Genomic DNA, 14497 nt, shown 5'->3' with positions numbered 1-14497 from the left:
GAAGGGAGCGAAAGCTCATGCTGAAATAAATTTTTAGTCTCTAAGGTGTCACAAGTACTCTTGTTCTTTTTAATTACACTGAGTCCCAGCTCCTACCAATATGGCTTGTGAGTCACCAGAGTGGAATATACATCTGTAACTACTTGAAGAAGAAATAAATGGTTACCTACCTGTTCTATAACTGTGGTTCTCTGACTTGTGAGTGCAGATGTGTATTTCACGACCCACCCTCTGTCCCCTCTGCACCAGAGTTTCAACTCTTAATATACAATGCAAAGGAACTGAGGGGGGTCAGGGTGGTGCTGCCCTTCAATAGCCATGGGAGGAGGGCACAAGTGCTGTCCCAATGGGTACTGCCAGCAGCGTTCTCTGGCTCCAGTGCGGTAGGTGTGCACACGCCTGAATAGAATATACATCTGCACTCACATCTCAAAGAACAAGTTCCAGTACAGGTCGGTAAGTGGCTTGCTTGGGCACTCTGGAGAGTTCCTGATCTGCTGTTTGAATGCAGAGAGGGAATGAGAAGTCTGCTGACACCCCCTCATGCAGTGCAAGGACAGCCTCTACCCCTGTATCATTACAGGAAATGCTGGGGGAGATGAATTCCCAACATGTGCAGTAGCTCAAGGTCCGTGCAGAAGGTGAGTATCTGTGCAACACAGTGAAGTTCAGGAGGGGATGACATGGGGCTTTTATATGGTTACGCTAGATTCTGCAGACAGTTTGATATCAGAACTGAGTCCATTAATCTCCCTATTCCTGGGTGTAACATCAGTATTTCCCTGTTCGTTGTAGATGGTGGAAGATTTGACTGGAATGTGCTGTGGGAGCTGTGAGAATCCTGATGGCTCAGATGCCTGGAACTGAGCATGCAGCATGGCGCTTTTGCATTCTCTTTCTGTGTTGGAAAAATAATGGCTGAGCTGATCATGTGTCTCCTGACTGGGAGAGTGGATGAATTATTAATTACAAATTTCTCCTATGAATTTAGTGGATTTTTATTGTTCATGAATTACGTGTCACCCTATTGTGATTTTTATTCACTTGTTTGGTGACAGCAACTGCATTTCGGTCTCTAATCTGTTTGCAAATTAATTGCAATGAACATTCAATATTTGTTATTAGAGCTGATCAAAAAAGCATGAAAAAATTTTTGCAAAAATATTTTGGATTTTTCATTGAACTTTCTAAGTTGCAAGCAATGTTGCCTGGCTGTGTTTGCTATTCAGGCAGGTGTGACAGATCTTCCAGTGAGAGAACAGAAACAATGCCACGTGACCAAAGCTTTTGAAACAGATGAGCCCTCTTCTGTTTCAAAAGATCAACAAAATTTACAATTGTCCTATAACTTCATAGTTATGGCCCTACCAACTTCACGGTCATGAAAAACAGACTGTGAAATCTGGTCTTTTGTGTGCTTTTACCCTATACTATATAGATTTCTTGGCAAAGACCAGCATTTCTCAAACTGGGGGTCCTGACCCAAAAGGGAGTTGCAAGGGGGTCACAAGGTTATTTGGGGGTGGGGGTTGCAGTATTGCCAACTTCACTTCTGCACTGACTTCAGAGCAGAGCAGCTGGAGAGCAGTGGCTGTTGGCCAGGTGCCCAGCTCTGAAGGCAGCACAAAGTAAGGGTGGCAATACTAGCCAATGCCATCCTTACATCTCCGCTGCTGCTGGCGACAGCTCTGCCTTCAGAGCTGGGCTCCCAGTCTGCATCTTCCACACTCCAGTTGCCCAGCTCTGAGACCAGTGCCATTGCCAGCAGCAGCGCAGAATTAAAGGTGGTAGTACCACAAACCCCCTCCCCCAACATAATAACCTTGTGACCCCCCCACAACTCCTTTTTGGGTCAGGACCCCTACAATTACAACACCATGAAATTTCAGATTTAAATACCTGAAATCATGAAACTTACAATTTTTAAAATCCTATGGCAGTGTAATTGACCAAAATGGACTGTGAATTTGGTAGGGCCCTATCCACAGTGTAATAGATAATAGATGAAGCTCTTCAAAAGGGTGGCAGGCCTACTTTCTGGCACGGTTGTTCTCCCTGGTACTTATTTGCACCAGTATTCAGGATTCTGTGAACAACCTGGTGAATAAAACACTCATTTACAGAAATAATGAGCTGATCCAATCAATGGTAGTGATGGAATGTGGTCAGAACATGAAACAGAATGAGACTTCATAAAATAAACTCAGCCATGGTGAATAAGGCATTTCTCTAGTCAGTGGACTTGTATTCTAGAGCTGAATTCTGCCATATGCCCTCTACACAAAGTAACCTGCCACAGGATAAGAGGGAAGGTTCTCTCGTGGATTGGTAACTGGTTAAAAGATAGAAAACAAAGGGTAGGAATAAATAGTCAGTTTACAAAATGGAGAGAGGTAAATAGTGGTGTCACCCAGGGGTCTGTTCTGGGACCAGTCCTATTCAACATATTCATCGATGATCTGGAAAAAGGGGTAAACAATGAGGTGGTAAAATTTGCAGATGCTACAAAATTACTAAAGATAGGTAAGACCCAAACAGACTGCGAAGAGCTACAAAAGGATCTCTCAAACCTGAGTGACTGGGCACCAAAATGACAAATGACATTTAATGTTGATAAATGCAAAGTAATGCACATTGGAAAGCATAATCCCAACTATACATATAAAATGATGGGGTCTAAATTAGCTGTTACCACTCAAGAAAGAGATCTTGGAGTCATTGTAGAGTTCTCTGAAAACATCCACTCAATGAGCAGCAGCAGTCAAAAAAGTGAACAGAATGCTGGGATTAAGAAAAGGAAAGAAATAGGGACAGAAAATATCATGTTGCCTCTATATAAATCCATGGTATGTCCACATCTTGAAGACTGCATGCAGATGTTGTTGTCCCATCTCAAAAAAGATATATTGGAATTAGAAAAGGTTCAGAAAAGGGCAACAACAAAAAAAGGGTTAGGGATATGGAATGTCTTTCATATGAGGAGAGATTAATAAGACTGGGACTTTTCAACTTGGAAAAGAGATGGCTAAGGGGAGACATGATTGAGGTCTATAAAATCATGAGTGGTGTAGAGAAAGTAGATAAAGAAGTGTTGTTTACTCCTTCTCATAACACAAGAACTAGAGGTCACCAAAGGAAATGAATAGGCAGCAGGTTTAAAACACATAAAAGGAAGTATTTTTTCACATAATGCACAGTCAACCTGTGGAACTCCTAGCCAGAGGATGTTGTGAAGGCCAAGACCATAACAGGGTTCAAAAAAGAACTAGATAAATTCATGGAGGATAGGTCCATCAATGGCTATTAGCCAGGATGGAGAAGGAGGGTGGCCCGAGCCTCTGTTTGCCAGAAGCTGAGAATGGGCGACGGGATGGATCACTTGATTACTTGTTCTGTTCATTCTCTCTGAGGCACCTGGCACTGGCCACTGTTGGAAGACAGGATATTGGGCTAGATGGACCTTTGGTCTGACCCAATAGGGCCATTCTTATATACATTGCCTTCTCAGTCTCTATCCCCAAGAGAGTATTTTCTTCCATGAGGCTTAACAGCATGGTCATTCCTTGAGCCTCGGAAACCAGCTATTTTAGGTACATCTATGGCCCCCATTCCCATAGTATGAGGGCTTGTCTACACTTACCGGTGGATCCACGAGCAATGCATCGTCAGTCGATTTAGCAGGTCTAGTAAAGACCAACTAAATTCACTGCAGATCACTCTCCTGTCAACACTTGTACTCCACGAGATTGAGAAAAGTAAGGGGAGTCAATGGGATAGTGTCTCTCATCAACATCACGTAGCATGGACCCCACAGTAAATAGGTCCAAACTATGTCAATTTGAGTTACGCTATTCGTGTAATTCAGATTCATAGCTTAGATCAAATTTCCCCTGTAGTCTAGACAAGGCCTAAGCTTCTCTCAATCTTGAATGTATTTATCCTCACAATACAAATGCTGTTATCCCCAATGTACAGAATGAGAATTAAGGGACAAAGAGACTAAGGCAATGTCTATACTAAAGACCACCTAGCAGCATGGCTCTACTGATACAGCTACACTGCTGTAAGATCTCCTGTGTAGCTGCTCTATGCCAATGGGAGAGAACTCTCCCATGGACATAATTAAACCATTCCCAACAAGCGGCAAGAGCGTGTGTGAAGGGGTGGGGAGGCACGTGTCTTGACTGTCGAGGCATGACTGAACAATCAGCCACCAGAATGTCTCACCAGGGCTGTGGTGCCTTTTGGAAGCGAGTGTCTTCCTAGCCATGACACTTGGTCTCACTGGGATGGTAGGACTTCAGGCAAGGCTCCAGCTTGGCACTCTGAACTGGGCAAGGCAGGAGCTCAGACTAGATGATCCCAAGCCTTCAGTCGGCCCAGAAGTGTCCACAAGGGAGAAACCCTACAAAACAGCCCCTCATGCCAGCCCCCAGCCAGCAATCCCAGACTCCTGTGCCCCCCCAACCAGCACCCAGACAGCCCCCCAGACCCCTGTGGGCCCTCCAGCCAGCACCCCAGGCAGCCACCACACCCAGCCAGCAACCACAGACCCCTGTGCCCACCCAGTCAACACCCAGGCAGCCCCCCAGACACCTGTGGGCCCTCCAGCCAGCATCCAGGCCTACGTAGTCCTCCCAGACCCCTGTGGGCCTTCCAGGCAGCCCCCCCAGTCAGTGACCACAGACCCCTGTGCCCCCCCTCCCCCCGCCAGCATCCCAAGGCCAGATAATCCCCCAAACCTGTGTGGGCCCACCAGCCAGCATCCCAGGCAGCCCCCCCAGACCTATATGGGCCCACTAGTCGACAGCCCCCACAAACCTGTGTGGGCCCACCAGCCAGTGACCCCAAACCCGTGTGCCACCCCAGCCAGCACCCAGGCCCCTATGGGCCCAGCACGCCATGCAGCCCCCCAAGGCAGCCCCCCCCAGACCCGCGTGGGCCCCTCAGCCAGCCAGCACCCAGGCCCCTGTGGGCCCAGCACGCCATGCAGCCCCCCAAGGCCCAGGTAGCGCCCCTCCAGCCAGCGAAGAAACCCCCAAAGCGTCCCCACCCCCGGGATCGCCGTCCCGAACGCTTCCGGGGCAACCAGCAGCGGCGGAAACGGCGACACCCGCTCCCTTGGCTCGAGTCGAAACCCCGTTCGCTGCCTGGCCGCCACAGCTGATTGGCTGGCGCAGCTGCCCAACCCCACCTCGTGGCCGCGCATGCGTGCTGGGACCGTGACGGGGCTGTGTGCCGCGGGGGTCCGGCGGCTGCGTCAGGCGAAGATCCCCCAACATGGTGAGTGGAGGGCGGGGACGCACTCATACCCCGCGGCCACCGTCTCACCTGCGGCGGGGGCGGGGCGGTACCTAGGGCGTTGGTTCGAGACCCCGTGTCCGCCTAAGGAGCCCGGGGTCGGGGGACCCGGGTGCGGAGTTATGGGCGGGGCCGGGGGAAGTGAGGGGAACCTGGAGCAACGCGAGGGGGTCGGGGGCCTGAGGACTGGGGCTGACGGGGGGGAGAGAAGGAAGTGGGGGCTCCCTGGAGCCTCCGTCAGTTAGGGGGTGGGGGGTCATTTTATATCAATCCGGCTTGACAGCACCACACCATTAATTATGGGGATTCGTTAAACCGCATTCAGCCCCTGTGTAAGCACCCTCCTTCCGAACAAAGGGGGGCTTAAATTGGGTTGGGCTGATTCACCTCCAAAGTGAATTAAGATAAACTGAATTAAAGCCCCTGTAATTCTGAGGCCTGGTCTACGCTGGGCGGGGGATCGATCTAAGATACGCAACTTCGGCTACATGAATAGCATAGCTGAAGTCGAAGTATCTTAGATCGAGTTACCTACCGTTCTCACGGCGCGGGATCGACATCCGCGGCTCCCCCGTTGACTCCGCTACCGCCGTTCATGCTGGTGGAGTTCTGGAGTCGACAGGAGCGCGTTTGGGGATCGATATAGCGCGTCTAGATGAGACGCGATATATCGATCCCCCAAGAAATCGATTCCGGTAGCGAAGACAGTACCCTCAATAGCAGCAGCCACACAGGAGTTTAATGCGGTTTAGCTCATCCACTTCAAATTCACATCTTCAGTTAATTTGGAGGGATTCATTTTCCTCCTGTCCCAATCTATACGAGCTCTCCGAAGTGTGCTTTAGGGCTCATCTGTGCTGCAACGTAAGCCCAGGGTTAGTAGAACTTTAGTTAGCAGATCCTGGGTTTGTTAATCTAGGTATTGGCACCAACTCTGTGGGTGCTTCAGCCCTGGAGGACCCACCAAAAGCCAGCTCCCGCCTGCCTTGATCAGCTGCTGCAGGGCATGCAGGAAGCTCTGGGAGGGAGGAGGAGGAGCAGGGACAGGGCATGCTTAGGGGAGGAAGTGGAATGGGAGGGAAGAGGTGGGGTGTGAGCAAGGGATGTGGTGGGGTAGGAGCAGAAAAAGGCAGGATGGGGATGGAGGTTTGGGGGAAAGGGTCGGGTGGGAGTGGGGCCTGGTGTGAAGCAGTGGGTTGATCACCCCCTGGGCCCAGAGGAAGCTGAGCCCTATGAATCTAGGGCTTGAGTATTTGCATTTGTAGCCCCTAGGTTAGGAATTGTTGAACCCTGGTTCCTGCATAACACAGACAAGGGACTCCAGTGTCTACACTGCACTATGCTAGCCTGAGTCTGGCCACCCATATCCAGACTTTTTAGCACCCTCCCTAACTGTGGCAGCTCTACCCCTTTGTTCATGGTGCAGTGTGAGAAAACTTGATTGTCCTCCAAACTTGACTACCCAAAAGACAAAAAAAGTCTGGGGATTGTGGGATACTCTTGGCCAACTCCCAGAGCATGAGTCCAGTGGGGCTGCATCTACCCTTCAAAGCAATAGGGCTTGAACTCTGGGTCTCAGCTTGACTTAGGATCAGACCCGCCACCCCCATGGGCTCCTGGTACCCTGAATCTGAGCCCTGGATTAGCGCGATTTGTATGTAGACAGAAATGGGGTTAAGCTTGAGCCTGAGTTTGAGCCCTGGGCTTACATGGCAGTGTAGATATACCCTCTTGTGGGCTTCCAGAGCCCAGGCACCAGCCCAAGCCTAAACACCTACCCTGCAGTTTTGTAGTCCCACAGCCCAATGAGCCTTAGTCTGCTGAAAAGGACCAGCCGTGGGTGTTTTATTGCAGTGTAGATATATGCTCAGAGTCCTAGATTTCAAGGCCTGAAAGGACCACAATGATTATTGAGTTCAACTTCCTGTTTGACACAGACCATAGAATTCTACACAGTAACTCTTGCAATGGAAGACATTATTCTTCCATGATACATAATTGAATGCTCTCAAGCTAATAATTTGTGATTGAGCACATTACAAAGGAAGGCAACTGAAATCCCTGTTTTACACATGGGGAAATGGAGAGGTTCTGTGAATTTTCCAAGACCACACAGAGAGTCAGTGACACAGCCAGGGATAGAACCCAGACCCGTAACTCCCAGTCCAGTGCACTATCACTTAACTCAGTGGTTCCCAAACTTGTTCCGCCATTTGTTCAGGGAAAGCCCCTGATGGGATGGGATGGTTTGTTTACTGGCTGCGTCCTCAGGTTTGGCTGATCGTGGCTCCCAGTGGCTGCAGTTCGCTGCTCCAGCCAATGGGAGCTGCTGGAAGCAGGACGGGCCGAGGGACGTACTGGCCGCTGCTTCCAGCAACTCCCATTGGCCACTGGGAGCCACAATTGACCAAACCTGCGTGGCAGGTAAACAAACCAGCCCAGCCTGCCAGGGGCTTTCCCCGCACAAGCGGAGGAACAAGTTTGGGAACCACTGCCTTAACTGCATGGCTTCAGGTGAGTGAAAAAAACCTCACTTTAATAAATGCCGTTGACTGTATGGCTTGAGTGTCTTTTTTCAAAGAAGTGTGGGCATTGGGATGTATCAAGTCCTCCATGGATGTTGGTCTATGAGGTGCTTCCCTGAGGAAATCTTAGGGGTTGAGAGGGAATGGTTATTGTTTGATCTATTGCAATTCTATTTAAGGAGACACTGAAAACAAACTTTTATGAAGATCAGCATAGACTGTTTCTGTTTACAAAAAATACAGCTGAAATATTTTCTTAAAAAACAGATGTTCCCCTGCATTACAGATGGGAACCTGAAAATGAAATAGTCTACAGCTGGGATTTTCAATTGAGCCCAAGGGAGTTAGGCACCCAAGTCCTATTGAACTGGTGTTTGAGAACCACACTCCCTTTTGATCCTTTTAAAATCTCAGTCTGTATGTGAGCTAAAAACAAAAGAGAAACTGACTAGTCTCACTTGCTACCTGAGAAGAAATGCAAAATTAGATGTTGTTCTGCACAGATGGATCCTTATATTCAGGCAACACTCTTTGGAAGTCAGTAGAGCCCAGATGCATGGAACAGGTTGCAGGGTTGGGGCTTTAAACAGAAACAATTTCTATTAAATCTGAAAGAATTTTTAGAAGTCCTGTCTCCAACTGTTTATTTTTCCACTTCTCCAGCATAAGACTTATTTGTTACAATCTGCTTTTAGTTACAATCCCCTTTCCTTCATTTTGAAATGTGTGCTATGATTTTCCATGCCTGATAATAATTTTTAAGTAGCTCTTGAATTTCCGTGCTGGATAAGACAAACTGTAGTTTGCAGACACAAAACAAATCCAATGTTACACGGTTCCCATGGTTGCCAGCAGTTAGAACTGCATTGTTTCAGACGTGGTTGCCTAGTCTCCTGTGCAATTGTTTCCTTGTTCCTGTGAAGACAAGCATGTTTCTTTGTTTGTAAAAGTCTGTTTTGCCTGACATTGCATTATGGAGCTCAGTCAGTCAAGGTGCTGAGTGCCCCAGCCCCCTATTCTCTTCAGTGGGAGTTCATGGTGCCCAGCACCTCTCAAGGAGCGCTCAGCACTGTGCGGAATCGCACCTAGGCCACTCAGATCATTAGGCTCCATTAGTGAGATCCCAAGTGAGTTGTGATTGAGATAAGAGCAAGCATTGCTAAGGAAACTTTCAAAATCTTTCAGAGTTGACACTGAATTTACAGAGCCAACAAACGGATAATAATACCTTTACAGATTTCTTTGTATGTTGACTTTTTAAAGTAGTAGAATAAACTGTTGGCAATTGATACCAATACCCCGTCCACCATGAATTGCTATTGTAGGCTAATGGTTGTAAACCAGACTCTTTCCCCTCATTTGTTTTGTTCATTGCCTTTAGCATATTTTTGATAAATGGAGGAGGAGAGTCTTTAACCCAAAACTTGATATTTTTTTTCTTACTTATTTGTAAATTCTGTGCATTTTTTCAAAACAAGTGCTGCAGCACTGTCCTTTGTCTAACTGTAAAATAATAATAAAAGTGCTGGCAACTCTATCGTAACAAAACTCTATGTGTGTGTTTGTGGCCTTGTGCCCATGCGCAAATCTGTAATGAGAAACCAGTATTGCAGTGAGGGATAGGGAGAAAGGGTGAGGGATGTATTTGGGAACAGGTTTCAGGCTTCCAAAGGCTTGTTATGGCAAATGGCTGACAGACAACAATGGGCTTGAAAACAACTAAAAAGGCTTTGGTGATATGATGGTGCCAAAGATAGCTGTGCTTTGCTCTGAGGAAATGAGTAATATTTATTGGAATTATCTTGACTCAGTTTTATTTCCAGATATATTATTACAAAGCATTATTTGAAGGCAGATTGCACCTTCATGACATCATGTTGCCTAATCTTTTTGTTGTTTGTTTTTGCAGGCTGAGGTGGAAGAAACACTGAAGCGAATTCAGAGCCAAAAGGGCGTCCAAGGAATCATTGTTGTTAATTCGGAAGGTATCCTGCCACTCTGGCTGTATTTCCTAAGGATGTTACTTTTTTAGAACAGGCACTTTAAAGATCAATGAATTTGCTATTTACAAAGAGATTAAATATCTCTCTAGATATGTTTTCCTCCTTTAGAGAGGCGGGTTACGTCAAGCTACCTCTCTGCAAGCCTATTGAAGTCAGTGGCATTGAGCAGATGTACTTGAGAGGAGAATTTGTCTCCATGCATTTTAAGAATAACTTTGCAGCCAAGAAGAAAAATATCAAAATGTATAGAATGTAGAACAAGGCAGGCTCATTTTGCCAATATGGTGAAGAGGTTTTTCTGATCTGTAATGTACAGTAAATCTTCTAACACTTAATTTTAATTGAACTGGTAAGTGTCTTAGAAAAAAGACGTTCAGTAAATACATGGCAGCTCTATGGAAGATCTGATCACTGGTGACCTCATTTACAAATCAGCACTTGGCTTGCCCTTTCTTGGTAGTGCTGGTGTCTGAGGACTGAGAGGAAGGTCAAACATCTGGGCTGTGCTTGGGGGTATACGTCTTCAGTGTACTTGAAAACCAGATAGATGAAATGTTAGCAATTTGCTGCTGCATCAGTCCCATGCTACAACATACGATAAGTGTGGACTGAGTTTGATTCTTTGGCTTCTGCCAGGCTGCTGGTACTGGAAAGCCTCCTCAGGAGGAGGTTGTGGAGCAGACTAACTGCTACCTCCCCATCCTTACGGATCGGTCCTAGCCAAGGTGGCGCACTGATTCAGTGCATCCTGTTAGCAGCCTCCAGTGGACCAGTTCATATGGCACCTGGCTATAAAGCACACCCTCCCCCGAACAGAAAAAACTCTTAATGTTACACAAAGCTATTGAGGGCTCTGGTCCCAGTGGTGGCGAGCAACTCTGCTCTGCTACCATCTATGTTCCTTAAGAGCTTTTCTTATACCTTGTCTTTTCTGTATCTATTGGTGGCTCTCCTTGTTTCCAGGTGCTCTTTGGAAGGAAGCCTGGAGGTCTGTAGAAACAGCTGAAAATGAGGGGAAACCAGCACCATATCACTGGCAGCCCTCCATGTGCACAGCTTGGGAATCGTTGCATGACTGTAGTGTTGTTTGGGTTTCCTACTCTGCAGGGCAGTGCCTGCAGCCCAGCTCCACCCCACGTTTCTGCACCACTCACAGAAGTGTTTCTAGTCACACTTTGTTTCCAAAAGTTTTTTTTTAAATATGCTAAATTTTAAGCATAAAATCTACTGAGGTTTAAAGGAACTGGACAGATGTGTCTAGTGGGTAGCCAGGAATTAAGTTAGTCTCAGAGGTTACCATCGTTAACTATCTCACCGCATTTACTGTCTCTCTTTGCAGGTATTCCTATCAAAAGCACGGTGGACAACTCCACAACAGTGCAATACGCAGGCCTAATGCACAGCTTCATCATGAAGGCAAGGAGCACTGTGCGAGACATTGATCCCCAGAACGACCTGACGTTCCTGCGGATCCGCTCCAAGAAAAATGAGATCATGATTGCTCCAGGTAAAAGCCCCTCAGCATCAGGCTTCCAAGCCTCCTGTTGAAATTCCTTCCTTGCAACATGTGTCTCATCCTTCCCTGTGAAGCTTTCCTTGGCACAGAATCTGTACAGCCTAAAGAAGTGAATCCTCCTAGCGACTGTCTAATTTAGTATGCTGTAGCTGTAGCCAAAGAAGTTCTGGTGGTATTCTCGGTTCAGAGCTAGGTCTGTTTCTATTAAACTGAGCCTGCCTCTTCATGGTTGGGTGTGGGAAGGAATCAGTTTCCCATCTCACTGCCAGTCAAACTATAAATTTGCAAGACGATTCTCTTGTGTCCCTCGGCCCGCACCGCTTCCAGCAGCTCCCATTGGCCCGGAGCAGCGATCCGCAGCCAGCGGGAGCCGCGATTGGCCAGACCTGCGGACGGGGCAGGTAAACACACTGACCCGGCCCACCAGGGGCTTTCCCTACACAAGCGGCGGCCCCTGTTTGAGAAACCTTGTTGTATAACAATCTATTTGTGCTGGCACAGAGGCGCTGGTTGTGGCTGCACTGGGGGAATGGCTGAGAGATTTATGCTTATGTGGATCTAGTGGTCTGGAATCCCCACGTGGAAGATGCAGAGGGGTAGTGAGAGTTGTTCCAGAATGTAGGAATGTGCGTTAAATTACATTGGCTTGGTGCATCCCGTTCTCTAGAGAGGCTGGAACTATTTCCCTACAGTAAGATTAGAGTGACTGGCCTGATTTAGCCATGGGAAATACCTGTCAAGCCCACCTCGCTCACTTATGAACACTTGCTGTCAGGGATTTTAATTTTCTCATACTACTTTAAAGTCAAGGTACAGTTGATGAACATTTAAGTAGGTGACATTTACTGTCACTAGTCAATGTATGATAAACGTGCAAGGTAAAAAGACAAAACAAGAAAACAACTTTTCTTAATCTGTGAATGAACATTAGCAATGGAGAAATAACTTCCTTTTTTTCCCTTGCAGATAAAGACTATTTCCTGATCGTCATCCAGAATCCAACAGAATGAGATTGTCCTAAATTAGTCTGGTTTTCCCCCCACTACCAAATATTTTTAATTTAATAGCCAAAAGCAAAGCATTAGTGTTAATTCTATTGTGCCACCTTAATAATGACCAGGAGGACAACCTTGTGCTCTTTTTTTGTTTACAAAGAAGTAAAAGTATCTTTCCTTTGTATCACTAAAATGGCATTCCGTGGAAGGGGTATGAGGATTGAAATCAAGTGACTTGGGCAGTCAGAAATGGACAGATTTCTTTTAGTGTTCAAGAAGATAACTTAATATAATAGAAATTCTAATAGTGTGATCTAAAAAATAAATCTTTGTGGTTTGCACACTCCTTTCAATTCTGTCTGAAATATCGTTTTACCTTATTGGTTTTGAATGATTGTAAATACGGAGCTTCATTACTCACAACTTACCTTCTTGTCTCCTTTTTTTGCTGCTTTTATGATTTATTTTGAAAAGGTTTTGCCTTATCAGATCAATAAAAGTGTCATCAGTGATTATTTTTGTCATGTCTCTATTCCTTCTCTTGTGAAATTTTCAATGGCCCTTTGATGATTGAACTTCTTACTGCAAATCTTTAAAAGCTCTGAACTCTCCCTGAGTCTGTTCCTACCTCACAATGTTCTTATCTCTCTGAACGGTGAATCTTTTAATGTCTCTGAATGGTGACTTTTTCAAAGTTAATGGGCTCTGTACTAGTAGTGGCCAGTTATTTTCATCCATTTGCACGCCATACACTTGCCTTTAAATCAGAGACAAAGACGAAAAATACAGTTGACTTAGTAGGGGTTTGTCCTGACTAAGAACAGCAGGATTTCATCTGTTGGAATTGCCATTCCAGTACAGTCCAATGATCTGTCTAATCCGGTATTCAGTCTTGAGCATTGACTGACAGGAAATGTTTCAGGGGAGGGTGCAAAAATCCTTTTCTGACTCACGGTAGTGATCAGCTTATGCGCTGAAGCAATAGGATTGGTTGCTCTTTGTTTTCAGCGTACATGCAGCTGCTATTAATGGATTTGGTTTGTAAACAATTGAGGCATGCAAATTGGATATCTGTCTGTGCAAATGGTTACAGTAACCTGCAAACACGATGTGAATATACAATTGCAGTAATTTTTCAGGCAAATTAGATGCACAAATGCATGTGTCAGAGCATGCCTCTTGTTTTAAAAACAAGGCTCGGAATGTCTGATCAGTCTTTTAAAACCTTGTTTTATCTGCCTCAAAACCCTATAGAGTTGAGTTCTCATGGTAACTATATAGCGATGATTTTTTTAAAATGTTGACCTTAGTTTCACACATCTTCTTGTCCCTGTATTATGGGAAAGGGTAAATAGGGGCACCTGAGTGGACTTCTCTGTACCGTTTATTATTATGTCTTATTTTACTCTTCTTTACAAATGAGATATCCCTGACTTTTAATCTCTCCTTTCTGAGAGACCATTCATCTTCCAGGCATGCGTTCACTTATTCTTTTTTGAGGACCTTGATTTTTGTGTCTTCTTGGATGAGGTGACTGAAACAGAAACTATTCAGCATGAAGATGTGCCAGTGATGGCCATAATGGCCTCTGTAATAGATCCAGTATGTCTGTTTGTTCCCTACCTTCGTCACAGTTTTGGCCGGCACCACCCATTGAATGCTATTTGTTTGTCATGGTGGCAACCATGGTTTGTGCTAGTGGCTATCATGTATGTGTATAGACTAGGGGTGGCCAAACCATCGCTCGCAAGCCACATGCGGTTCTTTTATAGTTAAAGTGCGGCTCCTGGAGCCCCGCACACCCAACCCCCTCATTCTCCACCTACCAGACTGCCGGGGGGAGCTCAGGGCTTCTGCTCTGCAGCAGGGTCGGGGACTAGAGGCTACTGCCAGAGACAGTTGGTACTTGCTGAGAGTGGGTGGCACAATGTAAAGGTTAAGGGTTGGGGGGACTGGAATCACACACCTCCAGGTACGTGCCCCCTCTTACCCTCAGTGGCCCTTCCCTGCAGCTTCCAGATGTTAGCTCCGCAGGGAGAGGCAGCAGCAAAAGCAGCAGCTCTCCCTGCAGCTCCCAGCTGTTTACTGCTGCCTCTTCCCACAGCTGGCTCCAGCACCTGCCATGCAGGGAAGGGTCCTGGCCACATCATGTGACCG

At 46.5% G+C, this 14497-nt stretch overlaps 1 protein-coding gene across 1 annotated transcript; it reads left to right on the top strand.

Annotated features, from left to right (window-relative positions):
* Positions 1-5176: 5176 nt before the first annotated feature.
* Positions 5177-12853, top strand: DYNLRB1 (dynein light chain roadblock-type 1). The gene is made up of 4 exons (XM_032780884.2): positions 5177-5283; positions 9736-9811; positions 11169-11336; positions 12312-12853. The coding sequence occupies exons 1-4, from the start codon at positions 5281-5283 to the stop codon at positions 12353-12355; spliced, it is 291 nt and encodes a 96-aa protein (XP_032636775.1). The 5' UTR covers positions 5177-5280; the 3' UTR covers positions 12356-12853.
* The last annotated feature ends 1644 nt before the right edge of the window (positions 12854-14497 follow it).

This window comes from Chelonoidis abingdonii, chromosome 14 (assembly GCF_003597395.2).
Source record: "Chelonoidis abingdonii isolate Lonesome George chromosome 14, CheloAbing_2.0, whole genome shotgun sequence".
NCBI lineage: Eukaryota > Metazoa > Chordata > Testudines > Testudinidae > Chelonoidis > Chelonoidis abingdonii.
Note: the sequence above shows the minus strand (reverse complement) of the source record. Positions and strands in the feature narration are given on the sequence as shown.